The sequence below is a fragment of the Gallinula chloropus genome (genome assembly GCF_964237585.1).
Source record: "Gallinula chloropus genome assembly, chromosome: 22".
NCBI classification, from domain to species: Eukaryota; Metazoa; Chordata; class Aves; order Gruiformes; family Rallidae; genus Gallinula; species Gallinula chloropus.
Genome location: NC_140107.1, coordinates 6,504,193 through 6,528,952, shown reverse-complemented (window position 1 = coordinate 6,528,952; position 24,760 = coordinate 6,504,193). Strand labels below are relative to the sequence as shown.

General features: G+C 58.2%; 1 protein-coding gene across 3 annotated transcripts in view; it reads left to right on the top strand.

Moving 5' to 3' along the window:
• Positions 1 to 1,046: 1,046 nt before the first annotated feature.
• The window catches only part of LOC311200228 (protein argonaute-1), a gene marked incomplete at its 5' end in the record, with an annotated part of 57,103 nt that continues 33,389 nt past the window's right edge, over positions 1,047 to 24,760 (top strand). Inside the window, 19 exons of one of the 3 annotated variants that reach the window (XM_084274424.1) lie at positions 1,047 to 1,071; positions 8,660 to 8,843; positions 9,717 to 9,837; positions 9,953 to 10,134; positions 10,408 to 10,544; positions 10,672 to 10,806; positions 11,063 to 11,150; positions 12,831 to 12,978; positions 13,265 to 13,384; positions 14,205 to 14,327; positions 14,724 to 14,857; positions 16,019 to 16,203; positions 16,370 to 16,529; positions 16,774 to 16,864; positions 18,834 to 19,028; positions 19,132 to 19,266; positions 20,012 to 20,113; positions 21,313 to 21,512; positions 22,183 to 22,497. In XM_084274424.1, coding sequence (XP_084130550.1) covers positions 1,047 to 1,071; positions 8,660 to 8,843; positions 9,717 to 9,837; positions 9,953 to 10,134; positions 10,408 to 10,544; positions 10,672 to 10,806; positions 11,063 to 11,150; positions 12,831 to 12,978; positions 13,265 to 13,384; positions 14,205 to 14,327; positions 14,724 to 14,857; positions 16,019 to 16,203; positions 16,370 to 16,529; positions 16,774 to 16,864; positions 18,834 to 19,028; positions 19,132 to 19,266; positions 20,012 to 20,113; positions 21,313 to 21,512; positions 22,183 to 22,291 — 2,574 coding nt within the window. In that variant the 3' untranslated portion in view covers positions 22,292 to 22,497. Of the gene's footprint in view, positions 1,078 to 8,659; positions 8,844 to 9,716; positions 9,838 to 9,952; positions 10,135 to 10,407; positions 10,545 to 10,671; positions 10,807 to 11,062; positions 11,151 to 12,830; positions 12,979 to 13,264; positions 13,385 to 14,204; positions 14,328 to 14,723; positions 14,858 to 16,018; positions 16,204 to 16,369; positions 16,530 to 16,773; positions 16,865 to 18,833; positions 19,029 to 19,131; positions 19,267 to 20,011; positions 20,114 to 21,312; positions 21,513 to 22,182 lie in introns of those variants that run through there. The other 2 variants (XM_084274423.1, XM_084274426.1) reach the window with 2 other exon arrangements.

The window sequence follows — 24,760 nt, the reverse complement described above, 5'->3', positions numbered from 1 at the left end:
GTGCAGACCTGAACTTGGGTTCATCTTCATCACACCTTGGCTTATGCTAACCTGTGTCTTCAGCAGACCTCACTGCTGTGTTTTAACTCTTCTGGCAGTGATGACCCTGTGGGTTTGGGACCTGAGACTGAACTCTGCCTTGCACCAGCCCGAGGACCTGGAAAGGGAAGGATGGTTTTATCCAGAGCTGTCCAGAAAGTGGGCAAGGATGGTGGTGGTTGGCTGGGACAGCACGGTGCCTGCAGCCCCCAAATCTTGAACCACCCCACCATCTGCTGCACCCACAGCCCCCCGTGCTCCGTGGTGTGACTGCACTGGGCTGGGATGCCTGGTGGGCTCCTGCTGTGTCCAGACCGGGGACACAGACCCGGCAGCACATAGTGTGGGCTGGAAGCGATGCTCCCGGGACTCCTGCCAGCCTTCTCCATGGTGCCGGGCTCGGTGCCGGGGTGTGTGCACCCGGGGAGGGGGAGGCCGGTGGACACCGGGAAAACCGGAGCGATGCTGACCAGCTTCGGTGGGCTTGGGGCGGCGGGGCCAGGGCTGCCCGGAGAGCCTTAGGGTCGGCTAACGGCTGCCCCCGCGGGACCCACCGCCTCCTGCTCGGCCCGGCGGCACGAACCGAGTCCGACGAGCCAGGAAAAGCCCCGACATCGTCTCAGGCGGGGGCGGGAGGCCAGGCCCGAGCGCGGGCTGGCGCTGCCCAACGCCGGTCGCGGCTCCTTCCCCTTCCCCGCGGGGCCACCCGGTTTCCCCCGCCGCGATGCCCGCGGTGCCCCCGTCCCCGTTCCTCTCCGCCCCTCCCCGGCGCCTCCGGGAACAGCCCCGGGCCGGCCGCGCCGCTTCGCGCGGGCCCAAGATGGCGGCGGGCGCGGCGGGCGCCGCCTTTGTTGGGCGCGGGGCCGGGCGGCGGCGGCGGCGCGTGCGCGGCGGGGCGCGGCGAGAGGCGGCTGCGGCGGGCGGCGGTGCAGCACCGGCCCCGGCCCTGCCCGGCCCCTGCCCGGCCCCGGCCCCTGCCCGCTCGGAGCGGCGCCCGCGTGGATGGGATGGAAGCGGGACCCTCGGGAGCGGGTACCGGTAGCGGCGACCTGCGGGAGACCGGGGCGCAGCGCGTGCAGCGGCGGAGCGCGCGGCGGGGGGGGGTGGGCTGTGTAACGGGGGGCGAGAGCGCGCGGCGGGGCTGTGCAGCGGGGGAGGAGGCGGGGTGGGGGGTATGGGGGTGCGAACGGGCAACGGGGGTGCTGGGGGGGGGGGGGTGCGCACCGGGGAGCTCCGCTGCGGGGCCCGGGGGGGGGTGGGTGGTCTGTAACGGGGAGTGGGGCGCGTGGGGCCCGCGCGGCGGAGGGATGTGCGGCGGGGGGTGATGGGTGGGCCCTGTGAGAGGGTATTGGGGTGCTGGGGGGGGGGGTCCGGGTACTGGTAGGCGAGGGGCAGGCGGGCCGGGTGCGGGGGCAGCCCCGTGGGGAACGCTCCTGCCCGGCTCTGCAGCCCCTCTGGGGGTGTCTGGGGTGGTCGGGGGGTGCTGCAGGGCTGCCCCGCCGCAGGGCACCGAGGAGGCGGCAGGTTTGGCTGTGGCCCCCCCCGGTGCCCTGGGGGGAGCAGCCGTGCGAGGGCAGGGGGCGGCAGAGGGGCTCGTGGGGCAGAGCCCCTCACCGGGGTGCACAGAGCCCCCCCGGGGCCGGGATGCAGAGGCTCAGGGGATGTGTCCAGCCACGGTGCTGGGAGCGTGGGACCCCCCCAAAGCACCATGTGAGCCCAGTGCGGGGCCTGCTTTGCCCCGAGTAGCTGCAGCAGCAGCAGCATCCCCCCAACTCCCCGTCCTCCCCAGCACAGTGTTTCGGGGTGCAGGCTGAGCTGCTGTGAGGCCGGCGATGCTGCGCACGGTGACAGCCCGAAGCGGCTCCGCTCCCCACGCAGGGGCATGCGCGGAGCTGGGGCTGAGCACAGCTGCCCGACGACAAGGGGCTGTGGGGGGCCCCGAGTCACCCCTGACTCCCCACATCCTACCTCCCACACCGGGCTGGGCATGGGAGCAGCTGTTGGTGCTTTCACCCCAGCCGCTCGTGGGGGTTTGGACCCCCCCCCGTTCCCTAAACCCCATCCGTCGTGTTGACAGATGCTCATTCCTGTGCCCAGCGTTCCGAACTTGCACTGCTCCAAGTCCCGGAAGGGTTTTGGTGCCTAAAATAAGGCAGGAGGAGAGGAGGCAGCGCCGGGCACCGCTGCCCCTTCCCAGCTCTTGTGCCGGCAAGTTTGCTGCCCGCTGTAACGCGGCGACATGGTGACATTTTGCCATAAAACCACCGCACATTTGCCATCAAACTCCGTCCCTTCCTCGTGGTGTTTCATGTTGAGCGTGGCACGGACATCTCCCTGTGATGGTGTTACCGTCTGCCTGCCAGCGCTTTGTGTTTGGGGCTGATTTATTGGCCTCTGGAAGCGGGGATGTGGTGACTGCGCGCAGGCGGCTGGGCTTCGCCGTTGCCTCTGGCCAACGTGGATAACCCTGCTGGGGGCTCACACCCACTGCCCATAACTCATTCTGCTTTTAAACAGCCTCTGGGGTGGGACGGAGCCACGCTTGGGTTCAGGATTTGGTCCCATGGGTGGTATGGGGGTCCCCAGGGCGGTGGGGGCTGTGCAGGGAGCGGAGCTCTAGTGCTGCACTCCCAGGAATTCCCCTGTTCTCCCCCAAACCTGGCTGGGGACTGTCTGCTCCCACCTGGGCTGTCCTGCCTGCAGGGCAGAGGTTTCCTCAGTGTCGCAGGAGCCACTACGGATCCTGCCCTGCGTCTTATTCCTCTGCCCACCGAGGGACCCCAGGCATGGTGTTGAGCCTCACACACAGAAACCCAGCCCACTGCCTGGATGTGCCCAACGTGAAGGTGCTGGGAAGGGCAGTGGGGGAACCTGGGACGTCTTCCAACCCGCAGGCTCTGCTCGGGGAGGCACCTGTGCGCTGGTTTTGAAAACTGCAGTTGGTTTCCCCCCAAGTTTTAGTTTTTCTTTACCCTTCCCAAACTTCCTAAGAGCCGTTAATCTGAACCGTTGTCTTCCTGCACTAAACCCTGCGAGGAACCCAAAGCTGTTCCGTCTGTTGGATCTCTTTATCTTCAGGAAACATGAAATCACACAGGCCTGTTTCTGGGGCAGGATTATATCAAGAAACAAATCCAGCAGAAGCCCCTTGCTTGGAGACAGGGCATGTAGGATTCCTCTCTGAACCCCTAGAAGAACAAACCGGGAATGAGTTAAGATGGCAGATGTTAAAGGGAAGCCAAATCGGGCAGAAAAACGCCATGGGGTGCTCCGTGCTGAGCTCTGCATGGGCTTTAACCTCACATGGAGCCCCTGGACAGTGGATCCGTGGGGCTATTGGTGGCAGCGGAATGTGGAGAGGAGCCGGCATTGCCTTTGTCCTGTCCCCTCCAGCATCGGGGCTGCCTTTGTCTGCAGCTCCCAGCTCTATGTGTCCCCAGCTGCTGTCTGGAAGGGCTGTGGGAACGATGGGAGACCCCCGTGGGCAGGCAGGGCAGGAAGAGCATCAGTCTCTACCCCGGCCAGGTGCCCATAGCGGGGACCCTGGGTGAAGGGTGACACAGACCAGATGAGCCGCCCGATGCATTCGGCGGAGGTGGTGGCACTTGCCGTGCAGGATGCTTCTCACACCCCATCAGAGGGACCAGAAAAAGGGACGTGGAGCTGCAGGGCGGACAGAGCCAGCTCAGCAGGACCCTCATGGGTCGGCTCACGCCATGTCCATGCCTCTGGCATCGCCATGCTGCTGACATCACTGCGCTGCTCTCCCTGGAGCCTAAGCAGATGGTTTGCCCTCCCTGCAAACGGGTGCAGCAGAGAGGGTGATGCTCTTGCTGCTATTTGTGATGCTCCATCGTGGCATCCGCAGGACTGTGTGTGTCAGGTTGCAGGACACCAGCCTCTGTCTTTAACTTGGAGGAAAGCTGAGGCTGACACGTGCAGCGAAGTCCTTCGCAGCGCCTGGCGCTCACTATTGAGGGCTAACCTGCTCCCAGGAGTAAATGCTGTAGTAAGACAGTAGCGAGGGGCAGGAGCAGCGCTGGGGCAGCTCAGCTTTCCCTCAGAAGATAGGGTCTGGTGCACAGGATGGGTTTAACGCCGTGCGTAGACGGCTGCAGCTGGAGCCCTCTGTCCTGTGTGGACAAGATCTCCTTAAATCCAGTTTGGTGTCGAACAGAGAAGAGCCCAGAGCTGCAGGAGCCTGGTTCTGCTCACTGCAACTTGGGAAGGAGCAGGCGGCGGAGGTGATGTCCAGGCTGGCAGAGGTGGGATGGTGTATTTTGAAGCCCAGGCTTTGTCGGATGGCATCGGTCACCTATTCCAGCCAGCGGTTCTGCAGGTGTTGAGCCTGGAGATGGGGAAATCCTCCTCGGGAGGCAAAGCGAGGGAGGATTCCCTGCTCAGGGGAGTTTCTGGAGGGGGCTCAGACCACGCCGCGTGTCCAGTGGCGTTTGGCGTGCTGCGGCGCCGCCGGCTGCTCTCCCCTTTCCCTCTGTGTTTTGGCGGGGGCCGGGTGTGTGGGGAGGGGGCTGTCGCAGACCCGCCGCCACAGTGAAACTCCCTTTTGTCTCAGCCCGGTTCCCGTGGCCTCTCGGGCTGAATGCGGCGCAGGGGAGGATTTAAATGACATGGTAATTTCATGCCGTCCCACCGGCGGCTCTGCCCGGGCGCAGGCAGCTGTTGGGCAGCGGGTCGCGTTCCCCAGCTGTTACAATAAATAATAGAAACAAAACGTTTTTCCCAGTGCTAATTACTCCAAACGGACTTTCACCTTGGCAGCACTGCCCTCTCACTGCGTCTCTGCCCACGGGTGCTTCACGGGGTCCCAACCGTGGTGGCAGTGGCGATGCTCCTGGTGAAGGGACAGCCCAGCCTGCGATGCTCCCGCCGCCGCCGGCGTGTCCCCAGGGCACGGCTTTTGTGTGTGAAAGTCTGTGATTTCTCCTGGGCCGCTGAATTTATAATGGCTGGCGGATTTCATCCCGCTCACTGGCTGCATTGTGCTGCAGGAACAACACTCCCCAGCCCTCCAGCCCCCGGCCCCGGGTGCTCGCATTTACATGACAAAGTGGGAGCCTGCGCGGCTTTGCCATGGAGAGTCGAGGTATGCAGAAGCCCCCCTGGTTCAGGGAGGTTCGGGTCGCTTTTTAATGAGGATTCTTTTGCAGAAGGGGAACCGGCATGTTTCGGTACTGGCCCCTTTTCTGCTGCTTCAGGGCTGTGGGTGCAAGGTGCCCGGGGATCCCTGGCACAGGGTCCTCTGAGCCGGTGGCTTTCAGGAGGAGTTGTGCCAAGGCAAATTGGGTGGGGACCCTGAGAGTCCCGGGGCAGGGATGGGGCACGGGAAGGGGTGAGCCCAGCCTGTGCATTCACCCCGAGGGCTTTGGGGTCTCTCCTGTGCAACCGAAGCAGCCAAGGCCAGGTGAGAACCCACCTTGCATGTCGAGGGGGGCAGATACCACAGGTCCCCGCTGAGGATCACCCTTGGTCCCTGTCCTGGCTGTCCCCATGTCACCGTCCTTCCAAACAGCCGTGTCCCGGGTAGATGCTGCTGCCCCAGTCCGGGCACGGGCACTGGGAGATACAGCTGTATAAAAACCTTTGGATCTCAAAGTAAATTAGAAAGGAAAAGTTGTTACTGCTCCCTACATACTGGGGACGGACACTGCTGAGAGCCTGGGGGTCTCCCTGCCATCACGGTGCTGTTCCCCCCAGCTCAGTGACGTTGCCTCGTGTTCCCAGTATCTTGTGGCTCGCATCAAACTCCTGAGCCAGCTTTTGCATTGCTGGAGGCTGGCTCCCTTCCTACCTGATTCATGAGCTAACTGGGAGGCTTTAACTTTTGTAACATATTTGGGGATCATCCAGCAAGAGGGTTGGTTTGTGTGGCAAGATGTTAATTTTTGGGGTGACCCATGCAGTGCTGGGGGTGCAGGATGGGTGCAGGACTGTTCAGTCACCTCTCTGCAGCGTGGCTTCTCTCAGTGACCCCAAACCTGCTTTGGCTTCTCTCCAGCACCAAAGTGCCGCCGGGCTGCAGGTGCTGCCCTGCATCCCTAGGGATGCTGTGGGCACCCAGAGGTGCTGCCCTGCTCACATGGAGATACCTCCCTGCTCACACAACTGCTGGGATGGTCTTGGGGGTGAGCAGGTCCAGAAGAGGAGAAGCTGTGGGTGCTGGCCTTGATGTGCTTGAGGGGAAGGCAGCGGAGAGCTGCTGTCCTCAGGCAGGTCTTGAGTGAGTGGGCTGCGTGGTTTCGCACTCGGAAGGCGCAGCGCAGGGAGCGGAGGCTCCGGCAGCGCTGGCAAATACCTCTTTGATTGCGAACCGTGATTTAAAAACACATCAGCTTGCAGCCAGGGGAGCTGGCGATTGCCAAGAAATGTTTGTCATGTGGAGACATGAATTACGCCGCGTGTAGCTCGCCTGAAAATCGGTGACTTCAAACGAGCTGCCCCTGGAGCGGAGCCGTTTGTCCCTGGGGGTGCTGGCAGCCACCCTGCCCTGGAGAAGCTGCGAGCACTGTGGGGGTCTGAGCCCTGTGTTGGCCTCCAAGATCCCGGTCTTGCTCATCAGACTGCTCCACGCCCCATGCTGCCTTGTCTGAGGAGGTGCTGGGGCCAGGTTAGCCCCAGGCTGGAGGCTCCCAGGAGAGTTTGGAGCTCCTGGGCTTTGCAGAAGTCAGTGCCACGATTCAGTCCCTGGGTGCTTGCAAGGGTTGTCCAGTCCCTGGGAGTCCTGTGGCAGGAAAAGTCCTGCAGAGATGGGGCACAAAACACTTTGGGCTTTCTGCTTTCTATGGTTTCAGCCTGGAATTGGAGTTTGGATTTCAAAAGAAAGTGGCTGGGAGCAAGGGGTGCTAAGTGCAGCGTGTGCTTGGGAGCCAAACAGGGGCCAACACGCTGTTTAGGGGGCAGAGAGCTCCAAATATCCCCTACCCTGAGCTCCCCACACCCGGCCCAGCTGTCTGGGACCTCATAGCACTGGAGACACACGAGATGTGAACTGGGGCAGAGTGGGAACAGGGCAGGAAGACCAGATCCCTCCTCGGAGAGCAGTGGCATTGGGCACCTTTGGAGATAGTTTTAAGACACCTCTGAGGATGCTGCAGCCAGCCCCGTGCCCAGGCACTGGTGCCCATCCCTCCGGCTCCAGGGCTTCGTTAGCATGGCTGTGTAATGGGCTTGGTGGAACAACTGGTGCCTCCCTCTTTAAGAGCTTGGGGCCAGTACTACTAGAAGTGGGGGTTTGGGATTGGTTTTCTTGCTTCCTCCCATGATTCAAGGGAGGGTTTCCTCAAACTGGTTTTATTTCCCCTGGGGTTTATCAGCAGCTTCCCCACAGTTTGCATTCCTCCTCGATGTGGGTTTTGGGTTCCGTGCCTGATCCTCAGTTGAGAATTACCCTGGGCAGGGGTTGGGGGTGAAAGGAAGGTTCAGGCTCTGGGACGTGGGTTATCCTGGAAACATGGTTGTTAATAACCAGTGTAAAACGAGCTGTTATCCTGCAAAATCTGACTGTTAAATAATCAACATAGTGCAGATGCAAGAACACCTTTCCTGTGGCATCCTCCCTCCGGCACCGGGCCGGAATGGACAGGAGGCTGGAGGGGAACACGCGGTCTGCGGGGTCTTGGGGCTTCCGTCCCCCGGAGAGGTGCAGACCCACAGCTCCGTGCTGGCAGAGCCACGCTGCTCTCCCATGGGAGCCTGCACTGTGTGAGCTGGCGGGGAGGGAGGCAGCAGGGCTGCTGCCGGCAGAAGTGCCAGAGTCTCCGCGGGGCCGTATTTCTCTCCCTGGAGCAGCCACAGTCCCTCGCCCCGTCCCCGTTGTGCCAGTGCTGGCTTGTCCATCAGTGGGACAGGAGCTGGCCTGGCTGCAGGACAAAGGCTGCCAGGGTGTCCCACATGAGCTCCCCACGGCGGGACCAGGGACAGAGGGTGTCAGCAGATTAAATCAGTGTGCCCATCTCTCCTGGAAGCTTCAGGGGCAGGCGGCTGCTGTGGCCCCATGGCGAGCTCCCGGTGCAGCCCCGAGGCTGCTCTGGTTTTTGAGACCCAGGGCTGGGGAGTTTCTGGCCGCTGTTCTGGCTGTTTGCACATGACGATGTTTCTCCTGTGAAATAGGAGTTGCAGGTGGTGTAAGCAGGTGCTTCCAAAGCCCTTTTAACGTGGACATTGGGTACAACCTGTTCTGTTGTGGCAGGAGGACAGAACGTGACCTTCTGTCCCCACGTTTGGTCAGGGCACTGAGTGACAGGTACCGGGGAGCGCGCCAGGATGTGGGTGCGCCCGTGCTCAGGACAGGTGGTGGGAGACCCTTTGGTGTCACAAGTTCCTTTCCCTGAGGCAAAGTGGAGATTATTTGTCTGCTGGTGGAGGGTTTGGCATCGTCACAGCGGAGGGTTTGGTGCTGCCCTTTGATGGCTCAGCTGGTGCTGGCTGGATTGTGCCCAGGGCCATTCCGAGTTCTCCCACCACTGCCTCCTGCCAGGAGCATGAGGAGTAGGAGACCTCCCTGGGTCAGGATGTGGTGATGGAGAGCTCTGCGTCTGAACTGTCTGTCTGTCTGGGCAGGGGGTTCCTTCCAGCCCTCCTCACCCGACTTCTCTCCCCGCAGCTGCAGGCGCATACCTGCCACCGCTGCAGCAAGTGTTTCAAGCGCCGCGTCGGCCCGGGATAGGAACCGTTGGGAAGCCCATCAAGCTCTTGGCCAACTACTTTGAAGTGGACATCCCCAAGATCGATGTGTATCACTATGAAGTGGATATCAAACCCGACAAATGTCCACGCAGAGTCAACAGGTAAGGCAAGTATTAGAGGCTTTGGAGCTCGTTCCCTGCTGCCAGTTTCCTTGTGGAGGCTCCGTAAGTGCCTGGCTCGCTCTTCACTGGTAGAAGCCATTGGGGTGGCACGGTGGCGGGGTTCACGGCACTGCCCGGCGCCCATGGGTGGCTGGGGCCCACCAGCAGTGCTGGTTCCTGGCCCTGGCAGGCGCGGAGGTCCCGACCCTCAGCGCAGCCCCCTGCTTCCTCAGAGCAGCTGTGCTATTTTGGCAGCCCTCCCGTGTTTAAAAATAGCGAGCACCGACCTCGGGCCATCGCGTCCTTTTCTTTGTTTCTCTTTTGGACGTTGTGCTCGCTGCCTGTCCCCTCCTGCCCCAGCAGCTGGGGCAGCTCAGTGCCTGTCCCCTCCTACCCAAGCAGCCTGGGCAGCTCAGTGCCAGTTCCCTCCTGCCCTGGCAGCTGGGGCAGCTCAGTGCCTGTCCCCTCCTGCCCTGGCAGCCGGGGCAGCTCAGTGCCTCGAAAGCCAGTGAGGAGATGCCGTAGCTGCTGCTCCCCCTGCTCCTGGGCAGCGCGGTGTTCCCTCTCGCCCTCCCAGCACACGCAGTGGGTCTGCAGCCAGCCAGCTCCAGCAGGCACGCGTTCCTGCATGCCACACAAACTCCTCCTGCTGAAGCTGGTGTAGTGAGCTGTGGGACAAGGCGTGTGGCTGTTTCTCTGGGAGCCGTCCTGTCTGGTGGGACCTGGCTCTGCTCTCGGTCACCCTGTGACTCTGAAGTGCCTGGGGTGGAGATGCTGGAGTCAGGACAGGTCATGGGAGGTGAAGAAACTGGCAAAACGAACCTTGTCCTTCTCTCCCCCGGCCCCTCTTTCTTGCCCTACTCGCCTGCGTAGGGAAGTCGTGGAGTACATGGTGCAGCACTTCAAACCACAGATCTTTGGCGACCGAAAGCCAGTCTATGATGGGAAGAAGAACATCTACACTGTCACCGCCTTGCCCATTGGAAACGAGCGGGTAAGAGGGGATGGAGAGCCCTGTGCAGGCAGCATCGCCTGCCTCCTGCCTGGGCATGGACCAACCTCTTCCCCTTGGGCCACACTGACAGCTGCCCCTTCCCTTCTACACTCAGGTTGACTTTGAGGTGACGATCCCAGGGGAAGGCAAGGACAGGATATTTAAGGTCTCCATCAAATGGATGGCCATCGTGAGCTGGCGCATGCTGCACGAGGCCCTGGTCAGCGGGCAGATCCCCGTCCCTCTCGAGTCCGTCCAGGCGCTAGATGTTGCCATGAGGCACCTGGCTTCCATGAGGTACCTGCGCCAAGGGCGGGCACTGGGGCTGTGCTGGGAGCACCCAGCGTTCTGGGGAGGGGTTCAGCTGCCCATGGTGGGCTGTTGTGGCTGGGACTGGTGTCATAGGTCTTTTGGGGGGGGGCAGCTGTGCCTGCTGTGCCGCTCGGTGCCATGGCTGTGGGTGCTTCCGCAAAGGAAAGGAGTGGGAACAATGCAGCTGGAGGGGATGGTGTGCCTGACAGTCATTGCTGCCAGCATGTCCCGTTTGACACAGTTTGCCCTGGTTCCCAGGTACACTCCTGTGGGTCGCTCCTTCTTCTCCCCACCCGAAGGTTACTACCACCCCCTGGGAGGCGGCAGGGAGGTCTGGTTCGGTTTCCACCAGTCGGTCAGACCTGCCATGTGGAAGATGATGCTCAACATTGATGGTGATGTATTTCTCATGCTGGGGAACGGCAGTGGCGGGGCTGAGCATGTGTAGGGAGGCTGGATCAGGCTCTCAGCCTGGTCCATCTGCTGGGAAGGGTGGAGATGGATCGTGTTGTCTGTCTGCAGTGTCGGCCACCGCCTTCTACAAAGCCCAGCCCGTTATCGAGTTCATGTGTGAAGTGCTGGACATCCGGAACATCGATGAGCAGCCAAAGCCCCTGACAGACTCTCAGAGAGTGCGTTTCACCAAGGAGATCAAAGGTAGAGCCCCTGGGGAGCGGGGCGGGGGGGACCCATTCCTAGCCCTGGCCAAACCTTGTTTCCCACCCAGCCCCTGCAGCGACATCGCACATCTAAAAGGTCTCCTGAGGCACCATTGCTTCCCTCACGCGCTCCCTTCCCAGTGTGTCTGCAAGCACCCCTGCTCTGCAAAGAGTTAATTGTTTCATGAAGGTTTCAAGGGTGGCTGGGGCCAAGGGAATAGCTCACGACTCTGCTGTGTCTTGTCTTGCATCAGGTCTGAAAGTCGAGGTTACCCACTGCGGGCAGATGAAGAGGAAATACCGCGTGTGCAACGTTACCAGGCGGCCGGCCAGCCACCAGACGTAAGGCGGGTGGGGAGATGCCCTCGGAAAAATCTGAGCTGTTCTTTTTCAGCCAGCTGCTGGTGTCGTTAAGGGAGAAGCTGGCTGGGAACCTCCAGCCTGCCGATGGCAAAAGGAGGCACATTCGGTGCCCTGCAGCCGGTTTGGGCGCAGCAGCTCGGTGCCACGTGCAGGGAAGGCGAGCGGGATGCAGGGGTGGGAGTGCAGAGGATGCTTTGTCTGGCAGGCAGCGCGGTGCAGCGGGCGGGAGCGAACATGCCAGGAATTGTCCTAGTTTTTTACCTCCGAGTTTGGCTTTCTTCTTTCTTAAAATAGACGCTGCCACAGCAGAAGCTTTGTCAGGGGATAAAGAAATTCTCTGCCTTGAAATTATTTCCATAGGCCTAGGAGCAGGCTGGGCCTTGGCACCCCTCTCCCCACAGCCCCCCCACAGATGGGGATGGTAGCACCGGGGAGAGGAGAGGGGCAGCGGAGGTACCCTCAGCCCCAAGCTGTGGGGAGCCACAGCCCATGGGCTTTTCCAGGGCTCATTGCTGGGTTTTGCCTTGGGAATTGCCCCTGGAAGCAAAACATGGTTCAAGCAGCATCTGGGGGGAGCCAGGGGACCCTCCAGGTCTCCACATGTGGGAGTGGGGGGGACAGTGCTGCAGCAGGAGCATGCTGTCTGCTGGGTGCTCACCCAGTGGAACTGGGGGGTTGGCGTGTGTTTTTTCAGTCCCCATCCCATCGTGTGTGGTGTGTCCCCCCCTCAAAAAATAGGGGTGGGTAAGAAACCCAAAAAATTTTGGGTGATTTTGTTACAATCCTGGGTGCTGGCAGAAAATCTCTGCTCTGAGTTGTTGCCCACTTAGGCCAGCGTGTCGGGCTGCAGAGCCCCTGCTGAAGGGCAGCACCTCCCTCGCACAGCCACGTTTCTTCCTCACATGACCCCATCTCCAGGGGTATCTCATTGAGGTTCAGGCACCCAGCACTGCCTGCACCCCGTGCTCCAGCATCCTTGGTCCTCAGCCCTCGGGCTTGGTGAGCGCAGGAGGAATGGGATGCCTTGCCAGGGCATTTGGGCTGGCTCATCTGGCTAATTTTGGCTCCGTAAAGAATATCAGGGTCAATTCTTCATTTTCACGGAGCTCTTTATGGAGCTGGGAGCAGCTGGCGCTGGGTGAGGCTGGGTATCATGCGCTCTGGCTCCGGACAGCGTGGCACCCCTCAATCCTGCCACCAGCAAGTTCGATTTGATCTTTTTCCTTGTGGTTTTGAAGGGACATATGCCCCCTCTGCCCCCCGCCCCGTGCTCTGCTCCCCCTGGAGCTGCTGCCCCATACTGGGAGAGGCTGGTTAACCTTTGCCTGGAGCTCAGCTCAGCTCTCCAGGAGGGCACAGAGCACAGAGAGCCCTCCTGAGTGCCAGGGCTGTATTTATGTACCTGACGGTGGCATGCGTGGCATGTCCTGCAATAAACATTTGCCCTGATTAGCTGGATTAGCGAGGGAGAGCTTTATTTAGGGACCTCAGTCCCACACTGGGATCAAAGGATTCCTGCCCTTCTGCCTCTTACTGTCTTTTACGGTGGCTCAGAGCAGGAGCCTGCCTGTTCCCCCTTTCCCAGCCAGCATAAGCACCTCGAGCTGTGGAAGCGTGTGTTTTTGGGGAGGTGCATCCTTTGTGTCCTGCCTCTGCCAGGTTTCCCCTGCAGCTGGAGAGCGGTCAGACAGTGGAGTGCACGGTGGCTCAGTACTTCAAGCAGAAATACAACCTGCAGCTGAAATACCCACACCTACCCTGTCTCCAGGTCGGCCAGGAGCAGAAGCACACGTACCTGCCCTTGGAGGTGAGTGTCGGCGCTGTGACGTTGGGCTTTGGGGGCACCATGCAAGGCAAAGGCAAGTGGCCTTTGCTGGCAGATGCACAGGATGTTCTGCAGCTCACGTGCCGTGGGTGCTGATTGCCTCCGTGCTGACCTGGCAGGAGCCACTTCTAATAAGGGAGGGAGGAGAAATGCTGCTTTCCTGCAGCTGCAGGCTCAGCATCTCCATCCTGCTCCGGCTGCAGGGCCGCTGTCCCCTGCATCTCACCCATCCCTAACGTGTGGCTGCCGTTTCTCCCTTGCTGGGCAGGTGTGCAACATCGTGGCAGGCCAGCGGTGCATCAAGAAGCTGACAGACAATCAGACATCAACCATGATAAAAGCAACAGCCAGGTCTGCCCCGGACAGGCAGGAGGAGATCAGTCGCCTGGTACGTAGCACAGGACTTGGGGTGATGGTGTTGGGGCTGCGGCTCCGATGACAGGTCACAGCATCATGTCCGTGATGGCTCTTGTCATGGTCCTCTGCACTGGAGAGCTGGAACCTCCTCAGAAGATGCTGGGTGAGGGTAACAGCTTGGGTTTATCCCCCTCTTCCCATTGCATCCCCAGTTGGAGCTGCCTGTGGGCTGTGATGCTCACACAGGGAGGAGCCCAGCTCAGAGCCAACGTGGAAACTCGTGTGCAGCAAACTCGGGTCCTCACGCTGCTGGAACCTGAATGAGGGGACCTGGGGCTAAAGTTAGGAGAACAGATCAGAGAAATGCCCCTGGCTCCGGGTGCATCTGGGGACCGTGCGTTGAGGGGCTGCAGTCAGGAGCTCTGTCTGCAGCTCAGCCTGGAGGGAGCCAGGAGACCCCAGCTGCCAGGCAGGTGCTGATTAATGGTGCTGTTGTTACTCAAACTGGTGTCTCTGGGCTTTCAGAGCTGGGGACATTTGATACTCCTTCTGGGACTCTAGATAACAGCATCTTGCCAATCTGAACGTTCCTGCTGCTGCCTTAAATCTCAGGAGCAGGTTCTGCTCTTGGTTAGTGCATCCAAAAACCAGGTCCCCTGTGGGTTGGCTTGAAGGACGGGGTCCAGCCCTTCATGTTAACTGCTTGCAGTCCCCTTACAGAAAGGACTGTGGCTTTGCAGAGGACAGGACTTTAGGTGCCCATGTTTCCTGGGCAGCTGAAGCCATGTGGGATACAGCAGGTGGTCTCACTCCCTCCCATGACCCTTCCCTACCCTTCCTTCCCTCTGCAGATGAAGAATGCCAGCTACAACCTAGATCCATACATCCAGGAGTTTGGAATCAAGGTGAAAGATGACATGACGGAGGTGACGGGGAGGGTCCTGCCAGCGCCCATCCTGCAGTATGGAGGCAGGGTAAGCAGGGCTGCATCTTGTGCAGAGATGCTGGTGCGACAGGAAGACAAAAACTTGGGCTGCCTTCCAGTTTGTAGGTTAGGGCTGGAATTCTTTATTGGAGTCCCTTGGGTTTTGGGGTTTTTTTTGGCAATATAACTGTTCTGAAAGTGTGTCCCAGAGTCATTTGGTGACAAGTGAACCAAGGGGTAAGGCAGCTCAGGTGAACATTCCATCACCTCTGAGGAGCTGAGAGGGTGACCTGCCCATTGCCACGTGTCACGACAGGCCCTGGCACTGCAGAGAGCCGGCTCCAGCCAGGGTGTACAGCTGTGTGGTGGGGAGCACAACCACGGCACGTGCCAGTGCTCCCCCGGGGGCTGCCGGCAGCGCTCTGACTGTCTGTTTGCCTTGCAGAACCGGGCCATTGCAACTCCCAACCAAGGCGTGTGGGACATGCGAGGGAAGCAGTTCTACAACGGCATTGAGATCAAAGTCTGGGCGATTGCTTGCTTTGCCCCGCAGAAGCAGTGTCGAGAGGAGGTGCTGAAGTAAGGAAAGGGGGAGCCCCTGGGGGTGGGGTGAGGTGGGGGAGCAGTGTGGCCACCCCCACTCCTCCCAGCCCGGCGTTGCATGTCCTTTGTCCTGAACACAGGAGCTGAACTGCTCGTGGTAGGAGTTTGAGCTGGGTTCAGACTGGGTGCTTAGTCTTGTTTCTGTCAGTTTATCCAGAGTGCCTGACTGTTTATCCTGGCTGCAAACAGGCCCTGAGCCATGGAGAAGCCTTGCCAGGCTGGAGCGAGCACCTCGCTGCAGCGCTGTGAGCTGACAGCCAGGCTCACACCTCAGCCTGCTCCTTGCATCAGGGGGCTGCGGTGCTGTGACCTGGCACCGCTGGCCCTGAGGCTGCCATGAGCTCTCGGAGAGATGGGGTTGTGAGGATGTTTCCTTAGAAGATTCCCCAACCCCCTTTTCCAAAATAAGGTGATTCACATAGACAGCAGCTGAAGTCACCCCAGGTTGTTATGACAGAGGAATCTCGGGCTTTCTGGAAAGCTCTGGTAGGTGAGAGGTTCTCTGCTCTGGTAGCAAAGTGACACAGAGGGGACAGTTTATCTGCTTTAGGGAAATGGTCACCGTGGGTTTGGGTTCTGCTGGGGCTCAGGTTGCTCCTGACTGAGGAGCTGAGAGTTCTGTGTGCCTGTGCCAGGGGTGATGCTGGGGATGGTTTGGAGCAGCTCAAAGTCTCTATGGCCACAGTAACTGGAGGGAGGTGGGAGTGACATCGCACTCCTCACTCCTTTGGGGCAGAGCTGGGAGCTCCCTCCCTGCATTGCAGCTGTCCTTTGCCACCCAAACCCCCAGAGCGGGGCTGAGTGCTTTGTCCAGGTCGGTACACGAGGTCTCACATCAGCTTTCCAAAGCGCTGGGGCTGCTCCCCCCTTCCCGAGCTCTAACACAGAACAGCTCACAGCTCCCTCACTGCCAAAGGAGTCAGTGCCTGGGCAAGAGGGCAGCAAGAGGGGATGGATCAGCTCTACCACGTGTCTTGTGTTCCCCACGCTGTGTGCTCGCTGGATGCTGTGAAAGCAGCAAGCGTGGTGATGCCATGTCCCCCTCTGTCCTGTGCTGCAGCACACCTGTGGGTCCCTGCTGGGTGGCCAGGGTGTGTGGCAGGGCTCAGGGCTCACTGCTTCTCCTCCTGGGCACAGGAACTTTACCGACCAGCTGCGCAAGATCTCCAAAGACGCAGGGATGCCCATCCAAGGCCAGCCCTGCTTCTGTAAATACGCCCAGGGTGCAGACAGTGTGGAGCCCATGTTTCGACACCTCAAGAACACCTATTCGGGGCTCCAGCTCATCATTGTCATCCTGCCAGGGAAAACGCCGGTGTACGGTGCGTCTGGGGCAGGGGCGGGTGGGGAGAGGAGAGGGGCTTTGCTTTGTCATGGCAGGGCTGGCTCTGCTCCTGTGGTGGTTTCTCAGCCCATTTCTGAGGATGCCACTGGAAGTGGTGCTTTGCAGTTGGCCTGTCTGTGTTCACCTGCTTGCTCTGCCCTCAGCCGAGGTGAAGCGCGTTGGGGACACCCTCCTGGGAATGGCCACGCAGTGCGTCCAGGTCAAGAACGTGGTGAAAACCTCCCCGCAGACCCTTTCCAACCTCTGCCTCAAGATCAACGTCAAGCTTGGCGGGATCAACAACATCCTTGTGCCTCACCAACGGTTCGGATGGCTGCTGCTTCACACGGTTTTGGGGCTTAAGTCCTTTGTGGTGCTGCCTGCCTGGGGAAAAGGGGGTCTAGAGGCAGCTGCCTAAAGCAACCTGTGAAACAGGAGTTTGCAGCCCGTCTCTCCCTGTTGATGTGCCCAGGGCCAGAGATGTGGGTGATCTCCCATCCCTCGGGCTGTGCATCGCCCTGAGATGGCCCAGAAAGGCTGACTGCTGTTCTCTCCTCTCTCCCACCAGCTCTGCCGTCTTTCAGCAGCCCGTGATCTTCCTCGGGGCCGATGTCACTCACCCGCCGGCTGGAGATGGGAAGAAACCCTCCATAACGGCCGTAAGTTCCCTGTCTGGGGCCGGGCTGGGCTCAGTACACGACAGCACCGCAGGGACACAGGAGCTGCAGTGGGACCTGTGTGTCCATAGAGGGTCTGTGGCACTGCTGTCCTCAGGGTGACATCCCCGGAGTGGCCTGGTTCTCTATTGAGTGGGTCCCTGGTCCCCTTCCCCCTCTCCTCAGAGGAGCTGTGGTTTTGGGGAACCGCTGGGAGAGCTGGCAACTGCCAGCAGATGGGGCTCGTGATGTGCCGGACCCCAGGAGTGCTGCTGGACAGGGTGTGCCAAGAGCTCACCCAGTGTCGTCCCTGGGCATCACCGTCCTGCAGCGCAGCCCTAGGAGGGAGAACTGGAGTTATGAGGGAAACTGGGGTGACTGGGTGTCTTCTGAGCCTTTTTGGGGGGAGGATTTCCCTTTATCCCAAATGAACAATGAGCATCCATTGAGTGAAGTGCCACTCGTGTGCCCGTGAGGCTGGGTGGCAGCTCGAGCCCTCGGTGGGGCTCTGAGATGTTGCCTTGTGCTCAAGGAGTGTCGGGTTCTCCTAGCGTCTGTTTTAATTAAGCACGTCAGCATTTTCCTATTAAGTTCTTAACTTTCCAGGACTCATAGCTCAGGTTTTCCTTGGCATGCAAATGTGCCTTTGGAGGAGTGTTTTTTTCTTAATTAGAAGGGGTTGGGAAACGCTTTTGGCTGTTTGCTGGAGGTGTGGGTGGGACAGAACAGTCTGTTTCCTGGCGGCAGCACTTCCACTCTGAAAACATTTTCTGTGCTGTTTTGTACAGGTTTGAGGGTTGGGGTTTTTTTCTTTAATTTTTAGAAAAGCTTTTTTGAAGCTGCAGGGGAGGGGATGGGTCTCAAGCCTTCAGGTGGCCTCAAGCTTGTCCTTGGTCCTGAGGCCAAAGGAAATGTTTCTGTTGAGCGTGTCGGCTGTGCTGGTACAGCCCAGACCCTAAAGCTGAAGCAAAGTGAAAGTGGGGTGCTGAGGGCAGGGGCAGGAGGTTTGATGCTGCTGAGGATGTGGGTCCTGCCATGCCTTCCGCCCGCTCAGGGCGGGGGGGATGTGGGGCTCAGGGTGCAGCGAAGCAGCCGGGCATTGGCCTCCAGTGTGGGCTGGCACCTGCTGTGACTCGTGCTGTGCCCCCAGCTCTGCGTTACAGCCCAGCCCAGCTGCTCTCAGCCTCTTTGCCCTGATGTCTCTGAGCTCACCCCTCCGCAGCGCCCGGCTGTGATGGGACCTCCCCGCTTGGCAGCTGCCGTGTGGTGACTCAACCCTGCCGTGTCCTCGGGAGGTGGCAGCACCAGCAGGACAGACTATGGGACAGACTGTGCCTGTCTGGGGTAGCTCCGCTGCTGGGACGTGATGCTGGCAGATGCTTTGGGCAGATGTTGAGCTGGTTCAGTCACCTTTGGGGCAGAGGGTCTCTGAACACCCCAGGCATGCAGTTGGAGGGGTAAGGACCAGCTGACAGCAGAGCTCCTGGGTGCCCCTGCGGTGCAGACCTCATAGCAGCTGTAGGCTGGGGGGTTGGAGGTGTCACCGCCTTGGTGAAACAGCAGAGCAGGGTTTGGGGTCACATGGTCCCTTGTGGAAGCCAAAATCCTCCGAGGGAGAAGGGCTTATGTAGGCGGAAAGGGCAGCGCTGCTGAGCAGGAGGGGTGAAGTGGGGGCAGAGCAGCAACAGCCCCCACAGCCACGTCACTCAGTGGCACCGGCCAGATTGTCTTGCTGGGAATTCCCATAAACACCACAAAGGGCACAAAGGGTGGAGCGTGAAACCAGGACGTGGCCAGGACCAGAGATGTCCTTTTTGGGCGCTGGTTGCCTGCACAGTGTTCGCTGTCCCACTTCCCTCCCACTCTGGGAGCTGGGTGCTCTGCCAGCTGGGGTGCTGGGAGCAGGCAGGGCTGGGAACGTCCCTTCTGTCCTGTTGTAATGCCTGGGCCTGTCCCGTCTCTGTCGCTGCAGGTTGTGGGCAGCATGGACGCCCACCCCAGCCGGTACTGCGCCACGGTGCGCGTGCAGCGTCCTCGCCAGGAAATCATCGAGGACTTGTCCTACATGGTGAGGGAGCTTCTCATCCAGTTCTACAAATCCACCCGCTTCAAACCCACCAGGATCATCTTCTACCGCGACGGCGTTCCTGAGGGGCAGCTCCCACAGGTGAGGGGCCCTGAGCTGCACCGGCTCCCACGGATGCCCAGGGACAGCAGGTTGCCAGCACTCTGGATGCGTCCCCTCACTCTGCGTGCTCTTGTCTCTCCAGATCCTGCACTACGAGCTCCTCGCAATCCGAGACGCCTGCATCAAACTGGAAAAGGATTACCAGCCTGGCATCACCTACATCGTCGTCCAGAAAAGGCATCACACCCGTCTCTTCTGCGCAGACAAGAACGAGAGGGTGAGTGCCGCAGGGTGCAGAGGCTGGGGGCGACTCATTCATCCCCAGCCTTTTCAGAAAAGCCAGCCTGGCCTCAAGGGAAAGCTCACTGCTGCCAAGCAGAGAGCTCTGTCTGGAAAGAAACGTGCTGCTCAGTGGATCCCACATCCGTGAGGATTAGGCTGTCGCTAGACCAGCATGTTTGGTAGGGGTTGCAGGGTGCTGATGAGCCTGGTGCCTCTTGAAATAGCTTCTGTCAGCTTGGAAACATCTGTGGGTTTGGCAGTAGCTGTTGCCACTGGTGTGACAGGGTGGATAACCCCTTGCTTACAGCCTGTGTGTGCAGTGCAGTAGCATCAATTGCTGTAGTTTTTCCTAGATCAGATCTAAATTCAGCAGACACATCTAGTCCAACCAGCTTCTGGCTTTACCTGAGCGTGAAGATTTAATCTCGGGAACTGAGGACAGTTTGTGATCTGGGTGCAAAAGCCCCAGAACCTTGTTGCAGAGTGCCTGGCGTACACTCCAGAGCCCAGCCATCACTCTGGCTGCTTTCCTTCTGATGCTGTTTGCTCTTGCTCCGTGCTGTGCCTGGGGTTGATGCCTGCAAGCCTGTTTGGGCAGGGAACAGAGCACAATGAGCTGCTGAGATGGGAACGCTGTGCCATGGCTCTGGCGTGGGGCTGGTGGGTCACAGACAGTGCTGTGGGCAGCTGGAAATAACCAAACGCTGCAGTGCTTGGATCTCTCTTTCTATTCCCCGTAGATTGGGAAGAGCGGGAACATCCCAGCAGGAACAACAGTGGATACAAATATCACCCACCCCTTTGAGTTCGACTTCTACCTGTGCAGCCATGCAGGCATTCAGGTACTGTGCTGTGCAGCCAGCTGTCATGAGGCTGCTGCTTGTCTTCAGCTGTTGTTGTGGAGCACACTGTCATGCATCCAACCCAGCCCTCTCATTGCCTCCCCCCAGCACTAGAGTCGTGGGCAGCTCGGTCCAAGCTGCCCTTGTGGTGGTTTTGGTGAGCAGGTGCCAGGCCAGCGCTGCTGCGTTGTGTGGCACGTACTTGGTTTCTCTCCTAGAGCCAAGAATCTCTGCTCTGAGATTTTTCTGCCTTCAGAGCAGCCAATTCAGCAGCTCGTCAGCTGGTGTCTGAGCGTGCCGGGCTCGCCAGGGCGCCTGCTCCTCAGCAGGGACCTGTTGTCTGGCCGTGGGCGGGAGAGCTGGGGCCAGCCGTCCCTGGAGCGGGCAGATTGCTGTGCAGCTGCCTTTCCTCAGGCAGCCAAGATTAGTCAGAAACCGGACTGGGAAAAAAACATGATGCTCGTTTAATCTACAACTGCTTCTGCAAGGAAGGTTTTCTGGCTTCCTCTCCTCCTTAGCTGGCCTGGTTGGGTGGGGAGCTGGTGTCATAGGTGATGCAGCGGGGCTGTGCGGTGCCGGGGCAGCAGTGCAGAAGCTCCAGGAGTGCCTGAAGCACGGGGCAGCTGCCTGGAGGCTGGTTTCCACCTCAGTGCTGAGGGCTTTCCAGGCTTTCCTGCCTCACAGCACGTGTGCGTGTGTGGGGTTCTGAATCATAGAATCACAGAATCCCAGACTGGTCTGGGTTGGAAGGGACCCAAGGATCACAGAGCTCCAACCCCCCTGCCGCAGGCAGGGACACCAACCTCCAGGCCTGGAGCTACACAAGGTTGCCCAGGGCCCCATCCAACCTGGCCTTGAACACCCCCAGGGATGGGGCACCCACCCCCTCCCTGGGCAGCCTGTTCCAGCCCCTCACCACTCTCTCTGTAAAGAACTTCCCCCTAATATCTCATCTAACCCTTCCCTCCTTTAGCTTCACTCCATCCCCCTTCTCCTGCCATTGTCTGCCCTTTAACAAGTTGATTCCCCTGCTGTTTACAAGCTCATTTCAGGTTTCTTCCCTGAAATTAGGGAAGAATGGGTATCTCCCCTGCCTGGGCTGTCGGCTGGGTTCTGATCGGGGTGATGAGGATGCGAGGCAGCTGCCTGCATCTGGGTGTAGCCACACATCTCACGCTGTGCCCCCCTCTCCTTCCCAGGGTACGAGCCGGCCGTCCCACTACTACGTGCTCTGGGATGACAACCGGTTCACCGCGGATGAGCTGCAGATCCTCACGTACCAGCTGTGCCATACCTACGTGCGCTGCACCCGCTCGGTCTCCATCCCCGCCCCTGCCTACTACGCGCGGCTGGTGGCGTTCCGAGCGCGGTACCATCTCGTGGACAAGGAGCACGACAGGTGAGGGGACCCTGCAGACCCCGGGGGTGGGCAGGGGCACACCCTGCCTTGGTGTCTGCAAGTGCTGCTGTTGAGCAGCGCTGCAGCAGGCCCTTTCTGCAGGGGGATGCGAGATGCACATAGCTGCATCCCTTGAGGCCTCAGCCTAGGGGGAATGGAGGGGTCAAGGAGTGTTAAATCCCACCCTGAGCTTATCCTGGGCCTGGAGGAGCATCCCTGGGGTGTTGGAGCATCACCAGCCACCTCAAGGTGCTGGAATCTCGGCTGTGCCAGGCACGGTCACTGACACGTTCAGTGTCCTCTGGGTGGGATGCTTCCTTGGGTAGGATGCTTCCCTGGGTCGAAGGTTCCCTGGGTGGGATGCTTCCTTGGGTAGGATGCTTCCCTGGGTGGGATGCTTTCCCCAGGTGGCATGTTTCCTTGGGTAGGATGCTTCCCTGGGTGGGATGCCTCCCTGGGTGGGATGCTTCTCTGGGTGGGATGCTTCCTTGGGTAGGATGCTTCCCTGGGTGGGATGCTTTCCCCAGGTGGGACGTTTCCTTGGGTAGGATGCTTCCCTGTGCTGCCAGTGCTCGCAGACCCTGATCTCTGGGGGGGTTTCTTGGTGTTTCACTGGCAGGGGAAATACAGAATACAAAATAATTACACAGTGATCTCCTTGCTATTTCAGTGGCGAGGGCAGCCATATATCTGGACAGAGCAACGGCAGAGACCCCCAGGCCTTGGCAAAGGCTGTGCAGGTTCATCAGGACACTTTACGTACCATGTACTTTGCTTGAAAGCCTAACTTTTGTTACCTCACTCAAGAAAGCTTTCAGATTTGTAGGAGCCATACAAAAAAGGAAGCATTGGGACACCTTGTGTTGTTTATTTTTTTTTCCAATGAGAAATCACTGCAGGGCAGGCAGCGTCGATCCGAGGCAGGAGACCAGCACCACGGGACAGAAAAGATCCAACACTTTTTGTAGGATTGGAAGAGACTGATGATTATTTTTTTAATTTTATTTTTTTTTTCTCTGGCTTTGCAAAATTTTTTGACCTGACCAAACACATGAAGGCATTCAAGGAAAAGGGATAAAACTCCCAGGAGGTGGAAGCAGGTTTTCATTTTTAAGATGCAATACTAATAGACTCCTGACTGTGAAAAGGCGGATTTGGTCCTCCGTTGCCAACCAGGCGCTGGTAGGTATTTTTTGTGGGGGTTTTTTTGGGGAGGGGGGAGGGGATTTTTAGAGCCTTAAAAACAGAAGACTAGATTTATAAAACTAATATTTTAGAATATGAGATGCTTTAATGGGTTATGGGGGAAAAAAAAAAAAATAAACCAACTAGTTTATAGGAGAATTCTAACACTAACAGTTCCCCGCCCCCAAATAATTCCCCCCCCCCGTATAATGTAAGGCACCCTAGCACTTAGCTCAGAACTGAAAACTGTCTTCCTTGTGTTACAAGCTAGTTAGCTGCTGCCACTTGAAGCAACAGTCACAGACTTTTCCATGGGTGAGTGCCTTACTACGATGCTGCAGAATTTCAATGTTTTTAAACCTTGTAAGGAAAACAGTAATCTCGTCTCGGTGGTGGTCCATGTTTCCATCGGAAAAGGAGTTGATTTCTACGGTCCTAAGTTGCAGTTTGTGTTAGATCACGACCTCATGGTGGTTTAAACTCCATTTGAAAGATGTGCACTTTCATATAGGACACGTTTTAATGGCTGCTGACCCGGTTTTGTTTTCCCATGTGCTACTTGTTATTTAAAACTCCTTCTGGCGAATGGGGACATCTTTGTCCCACGGGGACAGAAATTGCTACCCATTTTTTCCCTTTTTTCCCCCCTTTTTTCCCTTTTTTCTTTTTCCCTTTTTTATTTTTTTCCCTTTTTTTCTTTTTCCTCCTTTTTTTTCCCTTTTTTCCCCCATTTTTTCTATTATTTCCTTTCTTTTTATCCCCCCTGAACTTTTACAATGACACCGGGATATTATTTTTCTTTTTTTTTTTGAAACTAAACATTATTTTTATAGGATACTGAGTCTGTTGCCAAAATACACGAGTCGTTAACATCCTCAGAGTTTACATCCCCACACTTCTCACGCCAGAGATCTCTAACCTTTCCTGTCTGATGAGTGTTACCAACTGCAGTCTGTGCAGCGCCGGGTACCGCTCAGCACCCGTTTCCCTGTGTGCATTCAGCACATCTGCCCGGGTCGGCTGCTCTCTGAAGTACCACGTACCCCGAGGCCAGCACCTCCACGCTGTCACCCTCTCTGCTGCTAGGTTTTGCTGCTCTTTGTGTCATGGTATCACTGATCTCATGCACAGGGTTGGGTTGTTGTTTGGTTTTTGGGTTTGGGTTTTATTTTTCCTTATTCTGAAAGCACACCAGGTTCGTTCCTTAGGCAGAATGATGAAATCCTCGTTAGTGGCATGGGGAAAACTCCTACTGATTTGTGTTCCTAACAGGAAAAGAGCCTTTTTCCCAGCAGTGACACAGTGGCTGCTTTTCAGACTCATTTTGCTGCACAGAGGGGCAGCAGTAGCAACTCATTACCAATATCATGTGGGCAGATTATATCTTTTTTCCTCTTTTTTTTTTTTCTTGGTATTATTTTAAATCTGAAAGTGTGCACGGCGCTTCCTTCAGGAGAATAAAATGCCGTGCACACTCCTACCACACTCTGCAGGGGAAGAGCTCTGTTGTCATTTCACTGCCAAACACGAGCGTTGCCCCTCAGCAGCACGCATGGGCAGAAGCACACTGTTTTGTGTTGTACTTTCTGATGTTTCAACTTGCCTTCATGAAAACCACCTCGGTCACGTTGGCCCCATCGCTCTGTCCTAACACCAGGAATTCACTCTCCCTGTTTTCTTTTTGGGCAACGTGTTTGTGATAAACAAAGACATGGATATGCTATGCAAACCAAGCGCTGAGCCCCACTGCTGTCATGTTTTGTGAAGATCCTGTGTTTAGCACAGTCCTATTTTTAATGGGGTTTTTTTTTTCCTCAAGACTACAGTATTCGGTTCATATTCTCCTTTGCACCTTGTGTCAACCTCCACTGCTGTATATCTGCAAGGTGACAGGGAGGAGACCAGGAATTATTCATGGTCAGTAGGGTAGTGAATTCTTAGGAAGGCTTTTAGAGAGTAGGGAATGCATCAACGCCAAGTGTCAACATGAGAAGCCTACATTCCTATACACAAGTGCCTGCATAGTGACACAAATCCAGCACCTCTCCATCTCATCCTCAGAA